Raw genomic sequence first — 15,801 nt, forward strand, 5'->3', positions numbered from 1 at the left:
CCTGGCTAAGATACCATGCTGTCTGTCGTTTTACATTAGGCCTGCCCTCTGTCTAGCTCCCCTGGCTAAGATACCATGCTGTCTGTCGTTTTACATTAGGCCTGCCCTCTGCCTAGCTCCCCCTGGCTAAGATACCATGCTGTCTGTCGTTTTACATTAGGCCTGCCCTCTGTCTAGCTCCCCCTGGCTAAGATACCATGCTGTCTGTCGTTTTACATTAGGCCTGCCCTCTGTCTAGCTCCCCTGGCTAAGATACCATGCTGTCTGTCGTTTTACATTAGGCCTGCCCTCTGTCTAGCTCCCCCTGGCTAAGATACCATGCTGTCTGTCGTTTTACATTAGGCCTGCCCTCTGTCTAGCTCCCCCTGGCTAAGATACTATGCTGTCTGTCGTTTTACATTAGGCCTGCCCTCTGTCTAGCTCCCCCTGGCTAAGATACCATGCTGTCTGTTGTTTTACATTAGGCCTGCCCTCTGTCTAGCTCCCCCTGGCTAAGATACCATGCTGTCTGTCGTTTTACATTAGGCCTGCCCTCTGTCTAGCTCCCCCTGGCTAAGATACCATGCTGTCTGTCGTTTTACATTAGGCCTGCCCTCTGTCTAGCTCCCCTTGGCTAAGATACCATGCTGTCTGTCATTTTACATTAGGCCTACCCTCTCTCTAGCTCCCCCTGGCTAAGATACCATGCTGTCTGTCGTTTTACATTAGGCCTGCCCTCTGTCTAGCTCCCCCTGGCTAAGATACCATGCTGTCTGTCGTTTACATCCAGGAACGAAGCCATGTAGTGGAGAGAGACTGTTATTTAGCCTTACATTTGAGTGCTTCACAGATGTCGTCGGAGTCAGAGGCGTTTGTCGTTTTTCAGGAGGGCAGATGTCTTTATCTAGCCCAGCCCTGTGCGTGTCCGTTCTGTCTGTCCGTATGTCTGTCTGTTTGTCCGCGTGTGGTGTTCTCAACTCTCATCAGTTTAAAAAGTGTTTGCAGACAGACAGAGATGTTGAACATTGGTCCATTGATGTTCCCCTGCTATGGATTAGTATAATGAGGATTCACCCACCTCTGTTTCAGAGCACACTGCGGTTTTACGTGATTCATTACAGCCTCTCATTTAGATAAAAGGGGTAATTGAATGCTAACAGTCCTGCATGTAAAATTGAATAATTAATTTGTGTTTGCTGATCTATGTCTTACCTTGTCACAACAGCTTTTAAAGGGACATGGTGTTGATTTGGTGTTTTTTTGTTTTTTTTTGTGTGCGAGTAGTAGAATGACACTGACAGTGTCAGGGAGGGTATCGATCCCTAACCGACAAATGCTAATTACCCAGCATGCCGTAGATCTCTACAGTAGGCAGCGAGAGCTCATCAACTGTGTGTGTGTGTGTCTACAGCTGGCAGCAAGAGCCCGTCTCCCATAAACACCTCATTAAACCGTTGGGATAACGCTGTAGCTCTGACCACATGAAAGAGGAAGCCTACTAAAAAGGCTTCTCAAACAAGGGAAGCTTGGCCATTGTTGAGCTGTACTAGAGCCAATAGGACTGGTAAGTAATGTCCACTGTTTTAGTTCAGCACAGCCTGTGTGTGACTGTACCATACACTTGATCCCACTATTCACTTTTCTTTGGACTGGAAGTTTGTACTACTACAATCAAACCCATCCAAAGTGTTGTGTTTTGAGCAGCAGGCAGGCAGTGAGCGGAGTGGCCTTAAGCCCTGTGATTATCACTGTGATATGGGTGATAAAGGAGAGGGAGAAACTCATGACCCGTGACTGAACCTCTTTCTGTCTGGGTGGATCTCCTGCTATGCCCTCCCTTTTCTGCACCTTCCGTCCCCTTCTCTGTCCCCACCCAGCCACACACAGTGCTGTGGGCGTCCGTCGGGGCTGGCTGGGGCTGGCTGAGTGGAAGCATGTGGACATGTGGTCAGACTAGAGGGACTTCCTCCTCTCCCACGGGTGTAGCCCCTCCACTCCGCTCGGCTCGCTACGCTTCGCAGGATAAGGAACATCAGCTGCCTGCTACACACTCACCGTCACCTCCTTAATCTTTTGATTGGCTGCGTTTGTTGGTTCAGCAGTTGGGTGACCATTTTTAAATGTTGTAATGTAATTTACCATGAATCTCAATTGGGGGTTTTTCTTCACTGAAAATGCTCAATATTATTTTATTATGACTTCACTGATATTCTCACTTCAGGAAACATTTTTGGCCATTCTATGTATTTTCTCAACAGGATGCAGCTTTGTTTGGTTTCACAATACAGGGCTTAGCACTATGATAGTGGTCCCCTTATTGTCTGTTTCCAGTTGACAGTTTACCTCCCCTCTGTTCACTGTAACGTAAGAGAGTAGAGGCCAAGGCTAGCTGGTGTTTTCATTTGGACTGGAGGGGTTCTGTTCTCTTCTCAGTGAGTAATAGTCTCTCTGGGTGTTTGTTTTTCATTTGGACTCGGTTGTGTGTGTGTGTGTGTGTGTGTGTGTGTGTGTGTGTGTGTGTGTGTGTGTGTGTGTGTGTGTGTGTGTGTGTGTGTGTGTGTGTGTGTGTGTGTGTGTGTGTGTGTGTGTGTGTGTGTGTGTGTGTGTGTGTGTGTTTGTGTGTGTGTGTGTGTGTGTGCGTGCGTGTGCGTGTGCGTGTGCGTGTGCGTGTGTGTGTGTGTGTGTGTGTGTGAGTGTACAGTAGGTTGTGTGTGTTCTGTGTTAACGTCTCACCAGACTCCCAAGTCCTTACTATTGATGTAGGCCCTCATGTGGCCGGGTCTGTAGCCATGGCCCACCCTGTGCTGACCTATGTCTTTCTATGTCTGTCTCCCTCCATTTAGGTCTGCCGGTCTGTCTGTGTTTCTGTCTCCTTCTCTCCCTGTCTCTATCTGTCTTTATGCTTGTCCGTCTCCGCCCCTCTAAGTCTCCCTCCCTCCCTCCTCCCTTCCTGCCTGTCTGTGAATCCCTCCCTGTCGCCCTCCCTTTCTGTCCGTCTGTTACCCTGTTTGTCTGTCTCCCTCCCTCTCAGTCTCCTTCCCGCTCTATCTCTGTCTATGTAACTATTGGTAACACTTTACTCCCCTCTCCTCACAGAATGTCTGTCATGTCCCCTCCCTCTCCTTACAGAATATCTATGTAACTATTAACCTTGTCATGTCTTCTCCACTCTTACAGAATATCTAATATGTCTCCTCCACTCTCCTTCCAGAATGTCTATGTGAATATCAACCGCATCATGTCTGTGGGGAACCGGCTGTTGGAGTCTGGTCACTACGCGTCGCAGCAGATCCAGCAGATCTCAGGTCAGTTGGAGCAGGAGTGGAAGGCCTTCGCTGCTGCCCTGGATGAACGCTCCACCCTACTGGAGATGTCTGCTGCCTTCCACCTGAAGGTGGACCAGGTGAGGAGGAAGCACACACACACAACAACAACACTCGCACACACACATTGTGATTTTCCAGAATGAACAGAAACGGACCAAAACACTCTACTACCTGTTCCAGCGCTGTGCTCCTACAGAGACCCACACTCTTGTTATTTTCCTCTCTCTGCCTCGTTTTACTCCCCCTCCTCTCTCTGTCTATTCTTCCTGTCTGTCTGTCTTTCTCCTCCTCCCTCTCTCCGTAACCTCTCTGCCTTCTTCTCTCTTCACCTCTATTGTAGTGCATGAGGTCAGGTTGAAACCAGATGTCCAGAGTAGCAGGGTGGGCGGTATTGTTATAGACTACAGGTTTGTGTACCCTACTATCCCCAAGGATTTGAAGCTGCTCCATGGATTGAATCTTACCCTGCTTTGGTAGAGGCCCATGTTATATATGGACTTAGTTGTTGTCATATGTTTTCCAACAAACTGATTCAAGTGGAGGTGTCATCTCTACTGTTTGGTTGTTTGCGGTTGGCATGTGAAGCTAAGTTTCAGTGCTGTGTGTGTCTGTGTTTGTTTACCATGGTTCTAGTGAAGCTGTGGTAAACTGAAACCTCTCTGTCAGTCTGGAGACAAAAGGGGGATGATTGAGGAGAAACACAAAGAGAGAGAGAGAGACGCACTGAAAAAATGAAATGAGATGATGCCTTTGTCTTTTATCTCCGCTCTCTTGATCCCTCCATTTCTAGAATAATCACTTCTTTTGTATCAGTATTCTCCTGAAGTGCCTCTACTTTCTGTTCTACTTTCCTCTCCTCCTCTCTCTGGCCAGCTCCCACAGGAACAGATGAAAATAGTTCCTATCTCTTAATGGCATTGTAGTACGCTGCTGGGATAATGCAGAGCTAATAATAATGTTAGCGAGGGCTGCCTGCAAGGCAATGTGTTGCTTTCATCCCCTGCCATGAATGTGTAATTGACTGATTTACTAAACAGACAGAAAGGGAGGCAGACAGATAGAGACAGAGAGTGAGGCAGACAGACGGAGACAGAGAGGGAGGCAGACAGACGGAGACAGAGGGAGGCAGACGGAGACAGAGAGGGAGGCAGACAGACGGAGACAGAGAGGGAGGCAGACAGACGGAGACAGAGAGGGAGGCAGACAGACGGAGACAGAGGGAGGCAGACTGAGACAGAGAGTGAGGCAGACAGACGGAGACAGAGAGGGAGGCAGACAGACGGAGACAGAGGGAGGCAGACGGAGACAGAGAGGGAGGCAGACAGACGGAGACAGAGGGAGGCAGACGGAGACAGAGAGGGAGGCAGACAGACGGAGACAGAGAGGGAGGCAGACAGATAGAGACAGAGAGGGAGGCAGACAGACGGAGACAGAGAGGGAGGCAGACAGACGGTGACAGAGGGAGGCAGACGGAGACAAGAGAGGGAGGGTTAGAGAGACAGAGACAGACACGAGGACAAGTATAAGTCTTTTTCATTGCCTGTTTTTGATATGTACACGTTTGAGTATTTCAGAACAAGAGTGTTTTTGTGTGCACTAGTCACCGTGGTTGGATGATTGCACATACAAATTCTGGGGTACATTTTGGTAGTCATGACGTTATTTAACCCTTCTAAAATAGAAAAGTGTTCAAGTAGTGGAACTAATGTGCCATTTAGAATTAGCATAATATACCTTTAACCTGCTATTGGTTTTGATCACTTTAATTTCTGTACCACACACCACCATGCACACACCCCCTTCTGATTATCATTATAATGTGTGATCCTGTGTGTGTGTGTCTCCTCCAGTACATGGGTAATGTGGAGCCGTGGTGTAAGGCGTGTGGAGAAGGAGACCTGCCCTCTGAGCTACAGGACTTGGAGGACACCATCCACCATCACACAGGACTCTATGAGCACATCACCACTGCCTACTCTGAGGTACTATGGGGCCTGCAGTCACTACACATTCTGGGGGATTAGTAAGTGATTAGCACTTTTTGTGTCGTCGTGTTTTAAAGTAAAATAAATAGCATCTGCAACATGCACTAAAGTAATCCTGCATAATTCAGATTCATTTGTGTTTTCAAAGTTCATTGTCAACCTTTTCCACACCTCACCTGGGATCTCTCCAATCTTCTCCTTTCCTCTCCCAGGTGAGCCAAGACGGGAAGTCCCTATTGGACAAGCTGCAGCGGCCCCTGACCCCGGGTAGTGCTGATTCGCTGACGGCCTCGGCCAACTACTCCAAGGCGGTGCACCACGTACTGGACATCATCCACGAGGTGCTACACCACCAGAGACAACTGGAAAACATCTGGCAACACCGCAAGGTCCGGCTGCACCAGCGCCTGCAGCTCTGTGTCTTCCAACAGGACGTCCAGCAGGTACACACGCTTAGGAAGACGCAGGCACACACACACACACACACACACACACACACACACACACACACACACACACACACACACACACACACACACACACACACACACACACACACACACACACACACACACACACACACACACACACACACACACACACACACACACAGTGACACAAACATACACTCAAACACACAAACAAACACACATAATACATAATACACAGATACTTTACCATCATTGTCAGAGATCACTATACTTATTGTACAGTGTTTTATTAATCTAAAACCTGATTTTCATGCATATTCAATACCAAAGAGAACCGTGTTGTAATTTTGCAGAGTACATTTAGCTTTCTCCACTTTCTTCAAAGCATTTTCAGTCGCTCCTGGGGTTTCTGAGTGAAAACTTATCTGTGTGAGTTGCTGACAGACCCTTGTGATTAGGACTGAGCTGGTTTCTACTTCTCTGTGCCCTGTGGACATGCTCGTTATTCTCTGTATCTCTCTCTCTGTATCTCTCTCTCCCTCTCTCTCTGTTTCTCTCTCTCCTGATACGTACTAGTTGCCACGGTAATCCAATGTACTGCCATGTAATGTGTTGCGTGTTCCATATGTCCCATGGAATGATGCGCTCTAAGAGGAGAGACCTTGAAAAACCCCAATCAAAATCCTGTTTATTCTTCTATTCAGCAATAATAGTGAGATGAGGCAACTGGCCACCCATCTGTTCAATAAATAATAAGGCCGTTATTAACTGAGATATATTATCACAGTCCATAGAAAGGCTGACACGTTGGTCTGTAGTGGATTATGGATTTCTTCATCCATGTTTCCTTATTAAAAGTGCCAGGTTGTGTCCCAAATGACACCCTATTCCGTATATAGTGCACGACTGGGGGACCGTTTGAGACGCAGGCCCAGACTTGGCACAGTGATGCAGAGCAGAGGGTAGAGGGTGGGTCTGAACTGGGAAGGCATTATGTTATGGCAGTAGCCTTAGACAGAACAGGGCCGTCTATAGAGCTGTCCCAGACACAGTTTGTTAAGTCCCAAAGCTCCCCCTTGTGGCGCAGCACATCATATCAGCTTATACAGTACATATCAATAACATCCCTGTTCATAGGCTAGTAGTCACTACACCTGGGTTCAACTAGTATCTGTTTTCTTGCAAATGCTTCAAGCATTTAATTGAGCCTGCATAGAGTGCTGGGTTTGTACTTTTGGGATTAGCCTATTTAATTGATTCCAATCTAGCCCGGCAGGCTCAATCAAACGCTCAACATATCTGATTCCATGTAGCGACTATCCAAAGGCCCATCACAGTACAGAGATGTTGTCATCGAGCATGTGCTACATCTCTCTAGGGTCCTAATAACAGCCTTATTAGACACGGCTCTGGCAAACCCTCTCTGTACCGGTGTATTTCAGTCTCTCACTCTCTCGCCCCTGTGTGTGTGTGTGTGTGTGTGTGTAGGTGCTGGACTGGATAGAGAACCATGGTGAAGCCTTCCTCAGTAAGCATACCGGAGTGGGGAAGTCCCTACACAGAGCTCGGGCCCTACAGAAGAGACACGAGGACTTTGAGGAGGTGGCCCAGGTGAGCTGGGACACACACACACACACACACACACACACACACAGAAAAATAGTATTATATTTTGTGAACTTGTTCATTTATATGTTATTAGCCGATATGTTCATATAATTACCTGTAATGTGTCAGTCCGCATAATGTCTCTTCTAATGTCCCCCTGTCCAGAACACCTATACTAACGCTGACAAGCTGCTGGAGGCAGCAGAGCAGCTGGCCCAGACAGGAGAATGTGATCCAGAGGAGATCTACCAGGCAGCCCACCAGCTAGAGGACCGCATCCAGGACTTTGTACGTCGCGTGGAGCAACGTAAGGTCCTCCTGGACATGTCTGTGGCCTTCCATACTCACGTCAAAGAGGTACGAGCCTGGGTCCCCTTATAGGCTTCTACAGTAGATCTGTACCTGTTGAAAAACAGTACTAATGAAAGTTATTGTTGTATTTTATATACAGTATGTCTCGAGTCAGAGTCTACTAAATTGCATGAATCTGAGTGTGAAATTACTTTAAACCCTTTTAACTATTAAAGAAAGTTGTGTGTATAGAGACCTGCCAGCTAGCTGTTGTAATATTGATACCCCTCTAGAGGTGGTAATGCCATCTGGTGTAGATGTTCTCATGGTAGGGCTGTGAGAGGGTTCTCCACTGCTCACCCTGAGGAAAGTTTAAGTTCAACCTTTAAAGGAGTTCAACCTCCCCCTCTCCCCAGCTCAGTTAGTGTTGTGAAAGAGATGACAGCCAGCCAAGGTAATAAGAGGTTTGATACAGGAGTTTAGTGGCATGAAGAATTTATTACATCAGTACTGCCACATAACACACCACCCACACACTGAAGAGTAGAAGTGTGAGTGTGTGTGTGTGTGTGCGTGCATTATGTTGTATTTATACAACGGCTGGGTCTAATCCTGAATGCTGATTGGTTAAAACCGCATTCCAGCCTGTGACTATTCCATAAATTAGCACCGGCTAAATCTATGACGTTAAAATGCACATTTACTCTGTTCCATGCGCAATCCACTGTCTCATCAGCCCAGCCGAGCAATTTATAAAAAGCATCTAGACATTATCTCACATTTCTTTTAGACAAGCATTTTGTTTTCAACAGAGGAGATTTGTATAAATCTTTCTGTTTTCCTCTCCAACATTTGCAACATTGTTTCAATATTCAAATTCGATCTCCAGCTCTCACATAGTAATGAATGGGTAGGGAGTTGAGAGTCAGGATGAGACAGACAGGCAGGCAGCTTTTTCAGCCAGTCGAAATCAAGAATCAGCATACATTTTATGGATGTATACAAAGAAATATCAATAGAAACCAGGTCAAACGAAATGAAGTGCAGCTAGTTTGCAGTTTTCCTAGCTTCAGTTTGAAGTGATTGTGTTAGTTGTGCTGTTGGCTAGCTCCTCAGAACAACAGTGTCCTGACGAGAGAGCACATTTTCTATGCCAGGTGAAACTGTGCATCATTAGCTCATTGTTATGGACGTCTCCAAATACATGTCACTAGAAAACAGCTTAAACAAATGCAAATCCAGCTACTTTGTTGTCATTCTGGCTGCACTGTTTGATGTGACTATAAATGAGCCGTTATTGGCAAGCTAGCAAGCAAGGGATAAGAATGTTTTCAGCCAGTATGGCAATGGAACGTTTAGGACAAACAACTGGGTGGCGTCCATGGATACAGAACAAAAAGACTTAATGACTGGGTCGCGTCTCTGCCATCCGAATTGATAGAACAAACGACCAGCCAGTTTGGGTTGCAACCCCAGATTTGTGTCGGGACGATATCTCGTGGAAGGATGAAATAGTATGAATAAATTCATCAAAATAACATTTTTAATTAAAATATGTAAATCATTATTTGAATATGTTGGTAACCCGTAATATAAAAGTGATAATGCCCCCAAAGCCGGTGTTTGGAGGATATATTGGCATGGTTTGCCAGCACTCTAACAACACCCCTGCCGAATATATCCTCCAAACACCGACTTCTCTGTCATCATCATCACAATGATGTGTGTGTGTGTGCTGTGACAGTGGATGGGCTGCCCAAAGTGACACTGACACATAGGCGTACTTTCCTGAGCGTAACACACATCTCCGACAGCCTAAACACAGTGCCTCCCTCCCCCTCTACTCTCTTCCACTAGTAGAGCCTCTAGCTATTGCCACAATGTAAGAAGCTGTTCTGTTTCTGAAATACCTTCTATTCAAAGCTGTAATTTGTCATGCCTTTATTTGTGGTGAACATTACGTGTGTTGTGTTTGAAAGGTTTCCCTTGTAAGAAGGCAGACCTTTGGAATGAGTGTTTCTTACCATTGTTCAATGTTGTGGCTGAGAGAGAGGTGGCAGTTTTACCTATAGAGGTGGTGCTTCACTGTAGTCTCCTAAAACAACATGATGCTTTTATGAGAACGTTAACCTGCAGTCTGTGTTGTTTCAATCAATGTCATTCGTTTAGGCATTAATGAACAGCATTAACCTTTCTGTAAAGGTTCTGTGCCAGTGCGCTGTACTTTACTCTGCGTGTTGACATTGATATCATCTTTACAGTGCATGACTCACACAGTGGTTGGTGGTGGCCTGATATTCATATGAATTCATCATTTCTTGTATGTGTCCATATGGTGTAATAATACCCATCTGTTGTATAGAGGTGGTTGGATTAGGCCCAGTTCCAACTTTCCTCCTCTGTTTTTAGCCTGTGTTGTGTTTGCCTGTCTTTGTGTGTTAATATGGAAAAATAGAGCTGTATGAACTGGAACAAAACACATTTTGGGTCTCAAATGGCATCCTATTCCCTACATAGCACACTTTGAATTTTGAAAAGGGCCCTACGGGAGCTGGTCAAAAGTAATGCACTATATAGGGAATAGGGTGCCATTTGGGATGCATAGAAAAAAAGCAGTGGGTAGTAGTTGGGCAGGGAGGGTCCTACCTGCTGGTGCAAGTGCTTTAGTTTGGCCCACCCTGCCAATATAACCAGATGGTTAATCCTGCCACAATGACTCAATGCAGCTCCCTCCTTCACTCCTCTTTCTCTCCCTCTCTCCTCTGCTTTGTCCTTCTTTACCTGACTCTCTGTGTGATAGCAGTCAGCTCCTTTACCTTTCTAGTGTGTTTGTAGCGTAACAAGTTGGTCTCGTGTGATTGGCCGGCAGACCTCTTACTGTATTTCTGATTGGCCGCCTGTGCTGTCTGTCACTGTGTGCCCATGCAGCTGTGGACGTGGTTGGAGGAGCTGCAGAAGGAGCTGCTGGACGATGTGTATGCTGAGTCTGTGGAGGCGGTGCAAGACCTGATCAAACGCTTCGGCCAGCAGCAACAGACCACCCTGCAGGCCACTGTCAACGTCATCAAGGAGGGAGAGGACCTCATCCAGCAGCTCAGGTAGCTCACAGCGCAAATCAAATCAAATGTATTTATATAGCCCTTCGTACATCAGCTGATATCTCAAAGTGCTGTACAGAAACCCAGCCTAAACCCCCAAACAGCAAGCAATGCAGGTATAGAAGCACACTCAGCGCACTCATCCTCCATCCTAAACCAATCCCTTCTAGGCCCAACTCGCCATAGAAATATGCTACCCCCTCTACTTTTGTAGATCTGAGCTAATTTACCAAGTAATAAAGGTAGTTTTGTGGTTATTTAGAACTGTTCAGCGTTTTAGAGCAGTATCACTGTCCCCGTAGGCTGTATTTACCCTGCCGTTACGAGGCAACAGAGGTGCATTTGAAGCTTCTAAGGTCATGCCATCTAACACATAATTAAACTCTGCTAGCTGTTCCACCACCTACAGTGTTACCTGTAATTCATGACATTGAAAAGAGTGTATTCAATGTGTTTGTTGACCTGTCTAACCTCTGACTCTGGCCTCCACACAGGGACTCTGCTATCTCCAGTAACAAGACTCCCCACAACAGCTCCATGGCCCACTTCCAGAGTGTATTTAATGTGTTTGTTGACCTGTCTAACCTCTGACTCTGGCCTCCACACAGGGACTCTGCTATCTCCAGTAACAAGACTCCCCACAACAGCTCCATGGCCCACATCCAGAGTGTATTTAATGTGTTTGTTGACCTGTCTAACCTCTGACTCCGGCCTCCACACAGGGACTCTGCTATCTCCAGTAACAAGACTCCCCACAACAGCTCCATGGCCCACATCCAGAGTGTATTTAATGTGTTTGTTGACCTGTCTAACCTCTGACTCTGGCCTCCACACAGGGACTCTGCTATCTCCAGTAACAAGACTCCCCACAACAGCTCCATGGCCCACATCCAGAGGTTATTTAATGTGTTTGTTGACCTGTCTAACCTCTGACTCCGGCCTCCACACAGGGACTCTGCTATCTCCAGTAACAAGACTCCCCACAACAGCTCCATGGCCCACATCCAGAGTGTCCTACAGCAGCTGGACGAGGCCCAGGCTCAGATGGAAGACCTGTTTCAGGAGAGGAAGATCAAACTGGAACTCTTCCTGCAGCTACGCATCTTCGAGAGGGACGCAATCGACGTAAGTGGCCCCCATGTCCATAAAGTTCAGATCGATCAATCTCTCAATCAACCAATCTATCATGTCCTCTATTGCCCGTACAGTGAGGGAAAAAAGTATTTGATCCCCTGCTGATTTTGTACGTTTGCCCACTGACAAAGAAATGATCAGTCAATAATTTGAACAGTGAGAGACAGAATAACAACAAAAACATCCAGAGAAACGCATGTCAAAAATGTTATAAATTGATTTGCATTTTAATGAGGGAAATACGTTTTTGACCCCTCTGCAAAACATGACTTAGTACTTGGTGGAAAAACCCTTGTTGGCAATCACAGAAGTCAGACGTTTCTTGTAGTTGACCACCAGGTTTGCACACATCTCAGGAGGGATTTTGTCCCACTCCTCTTTGCAGATCTTCTCCAAGTCATTAAGGTTTCGAGGCTGACGTTTGGCAACTCGAACATTCAGCTCCCTCCACAGATTTTCTATGAGATTAAGGTCTGGAGACTGGCTAGGCCACTCCAGGACCTTAATGTGCTTCTTCTTGAGCCACCCCTTAGTTGCCTTGGCCGTGTGTTTTGGGTCATTGTCATGCTGGAATACCCATCCACAACCCATTTTCAATGCCCTGGCTGAGGGAAGGAGGTTCTCACCCAAGATTTGACAGGACATGGCCCCGTCCATCGTCCCTTTGATGCGGTGAAGTTGTCCTGTCCCCTTAGCAGAAAAACACCCCCAAAGCATAATGTTTCCACCTCCATGTTTGATGGTGGGGATGGTATTCTTGGGGTCATAGGCTGCATTCCTCCTCCTCCAAACACGGTGAGTTGCGTTGATGCCAAAGAGTTCCATTTTGGTCTCATCTGACAACACTTTCACCCAGTTGTCCTCTGAATCATTCAGATGTTCATTGGCAAACTTCAGACGAGAATGTATATGTGCTTTCTTGAGCCGGGGGACCTTGCGGACGCTGCAGGATTTCAGTCCTTCACGGCGTAGTGTGTTACCAATTGTTTTCTTTGGTGACTATGGTCCCAGCTGCCTTGAGATCATTGACAAGATCCTCCCGTGAAGTTCTGGGCTGATTCCTCACCATTCTCATGATCATTGCAGCTCCACGCAGGTGAGATCTTGCATGGAGCCCCAGGCCGAGGGAGATTGACAGTTCTTTTGTGTTTCTTCCATTTGCGAATAATCGCCCCAACTGTTGTCACCTTGTGACATCCTTGGAGAGCTCTTTGGTCTTGGCCACGGTGGAGAGTTTGGAATCTGATTGATTGATTGCTTCTGTGGACAGGTGTCTTTTATACAGGTAACAAACTGAGATTAGGAGCACCCCCTTTAAGAGTGTGCTCTTAAAGGGGGACTGGACTCTGTTTATCATGCAACCTCTTCCGTCTTACAGAGACTGGACTCTGTTTATCATGCAACCTCCTCCACATTACAGAGACCGGACTCTGTTTATCATGCAGCCTCCTCCACATTACAGAGACCGGACTCTGTTTATCATGCAACCTCCTCCACATGACAGAGACCGGACTCTGTTTATCATGCAACCTCCTCCGTCTTACAGAGACCGGACTCTGTTTATCATGCAACCTCCTCCGTCTTACAGAGACCGGACTCTGTTTATCATGCAACCTCCTCCGTCTTACAGAGACCGGACTGTTTATCATGCAACCTCCTCCACATTACAGAGACCGGACTCTGTTTATCATGCAACCTCCTCCACATGACAGAGACCAGACTCTGTTTATCATGCAACCTCCTCCGTCTTACAGAGACCGGACTCTGTTTATCATGCAACCTCCTTCGTCTTACAGAGACCAGACTCTGTTTATCATGCAACCTCCTCCACATTACAGAGACCGGACTCTGTTTATCATGCAACCTCCTCCACATTACAGAGACCGGACTCTGTTTATCATGCAACCTCCTTCGTCTTACAGAGACCAGACTCTGTTTATCATGCAACCTCCTCCACATTACAGAGACCGGACTCTGTTTATCATGCAACCTCCTCCACATTACAGAGACTGGACTCTGTTTATCATGCAACCTCCTCCACATTACAGAGACTGGACTCTGTTTATCATGCAGCCTCCTCCACATTACAGAGACCAGACTCTGTTTATCATGCAACCTCCTCCACATTACAGAGACCAGACTCTGTTTATCATGCAACCTCCTCCACATTACAGAGACCGGACTCTGTTTATCATGCAACCTCCTCCACATTACAGAGACTGGACTCTGTTTATCATGCAGCCTCCTCCGTCTTACAGAGACTGGACTCTGTTTATCATGCATCCTTGCGCTTTATTACAAATGCCAAGTCACTCCCCCACCATTGCACATTGTACCAAATGGTGGGTTGGACCTCACTTTGTATGCGCAGAAAGATACATTTGTATGTGTTCATCTACAAAGCCCTTTTGGGTCAACTCCCTCTTTACCTCTGTAGTCTCCAACACCACCAGCAGTGACCATACCCGGTCTGCTAGGTGGTTGCAACTTAAAGTCCCCAGGACTTTCACAGTATTAGGCAAGACTGCCTTTTCTTCTTGTGCAATAGACGCATGGAATAGTCACTGAATGGATTTAAAATATTGATGGTAGACTTTGTGACAGAAGAGTGTAAATGCTTCTCTTAGGCTGGATCATGTTGTTGTATTGTATTGTGTATGTTTTTATTCTGTAATGTATTGATTGTTGCTGCCTTCTTGGCCAGGTCTCCCTTGAGAAAGAGACTGGGTCTCAATGGGCTTTTCCTGGTTAAATAAAGGTTAAATAAAATAAAATAATAAATCAATAAATTAAGCATTAGCTACATCAGCCTTTGACATTATAACGCCTGGACCACTGATATTCATGAAGTAATCATTCCCCTTTCTGGAAAGTTATTGTACCGAGGTAATGACTCATTTAAGGCTGTGTGTGTCTGTGTGTGTGTCTGTGCTTGTGTGTCTGTGCGTGTGTGTGTGTGTGTGTGTGTGTGTGTGTGTGTGTGTGTGTGTGTGTCTGTGCGTGTGTGTGTGTGTGACTAGTGTGACTGCTGCACTACTATTGTGACATAACACCTCAGTGTGAGATGGGCTGCATGTGCAGACAGGCAAGGGGCAGTGTGTGCCAAGCGCGGCTCGATAATTCATTCACTGACTGTAGGTTTCCACTTGGGAGAGACATGTGAGACATCTTTATGATAAAATGAATAGGAATATGAATGCAATGTCATGTGTTGTAATGTTAAACTGCACTGTAGTCTACTTACTGTGCCGAAAACGAAACGTCCTCCTCCTCTATCCAATGACCCTGTTATTTCAACACAACACCAACACTTCAGGTATGTGCGTGCCTTGTTTCCCCACACACACACACACACACACACACACACACACACACACACACACACACACACACACACACACACACACACACACACACACACACACACACACACACACACACACACACACACACACACACACACACACACACACACACACACACACACACACACACACACACACACACACACACACACACATACCTGAATTGTTGGTGTTGTGTTGCAATAACAGGGTCATTGGACAGAGGAGGAGGATGTTTTTCGTTTTCGGCACATTCTATTCATTTTATCATAAAGATGTCTCACATGTCTCTGTGGTAAGAGACCACAGCCAGACTGGTACAGTATTTTCACCTCAGAGGTGCAGCACAGTAAAGCCTTCACATTAGCTGTGATCTGTGGGAGGGACGGAGCGGTATGTCAGTCAGTCAGTCAATAAGACACAGGAGAGAGGGAGGAAGAGGTTGTTTTCCCTCTACTCCTCCTCTTCACACCCCCGGGACACTGTTCCTTCTTGGCTCCCAATGAGGGGTTCGGCAGCAACATGCTGGTTCAGGTTCAGGTTTGAAGTGAGTCAGAGACATGGCACGCAGTGTCCCAGTCAGTCCCAGAGCAGGATTCCTGTCC

The 15,801-nt window shown here is 46.6% G+C and overlaps 1 protein-coding gene across 6 annotated transcripts in view; it reads left to right on the top strand.

The window, feature by feature from the left end:
* LOC124004764 (triple functional domain protein-like) overlaps positions 1–15,801 on the top strand; it is a 139,931-nt gene that overhangs the window by 63,651 nt on the left and 60,479 nt on the right. For all 6 annotated transcript variants that reach the window (XM_046313532.1, XM_046313534.1, XM_046313537.1 and 3 more), the window contains 7 exons: positions 3,191–3,382; positions 5,156–5,287; positions 5,503–5,733; positions 7,210–7,332; positions 7,495–7,686; positions 10,549–10,718; positions 11,669–11,843. In XM_046313532.1, coding sequence (XP_046169488.1) covers positions 3,191–3,382; positions 5,156–5,287; positions 5,503–5,733; positions 7,210–7,332; positions 7,495–7,686; positions 10,549–10,718; positions 11,669–11,843 — 1,215 coding nt within the window. The remainder of the gene's footprint in view (positions 1–3,190; positions 3,383–5,155; positions 5,288–5,502; positions 5,734–7,209; positions 7,333–7,494; positions 7,687–10,548; positions 10,719–11,668; positions 11,844–15,801) is intronic.

This window comes from Oncorhynchus gorbuscha, linkage group LG19 (assembly GCF_021184085.1).
Source record: "Oncorhynchus gorbuscha isolate QuinsamMale2020 ecotype Even-year linkage group LG19, OgorEven_v1.0, whole genome shotgun sequence".
NCBI classification, from domain to species: domain Eukaryota; kingdom Metazoa; phylum Chordata; class Actinopteri; order Salmoniformes; family Salmonidae; genus Oncorhynchus; species Oncorhynchus gorbuscha.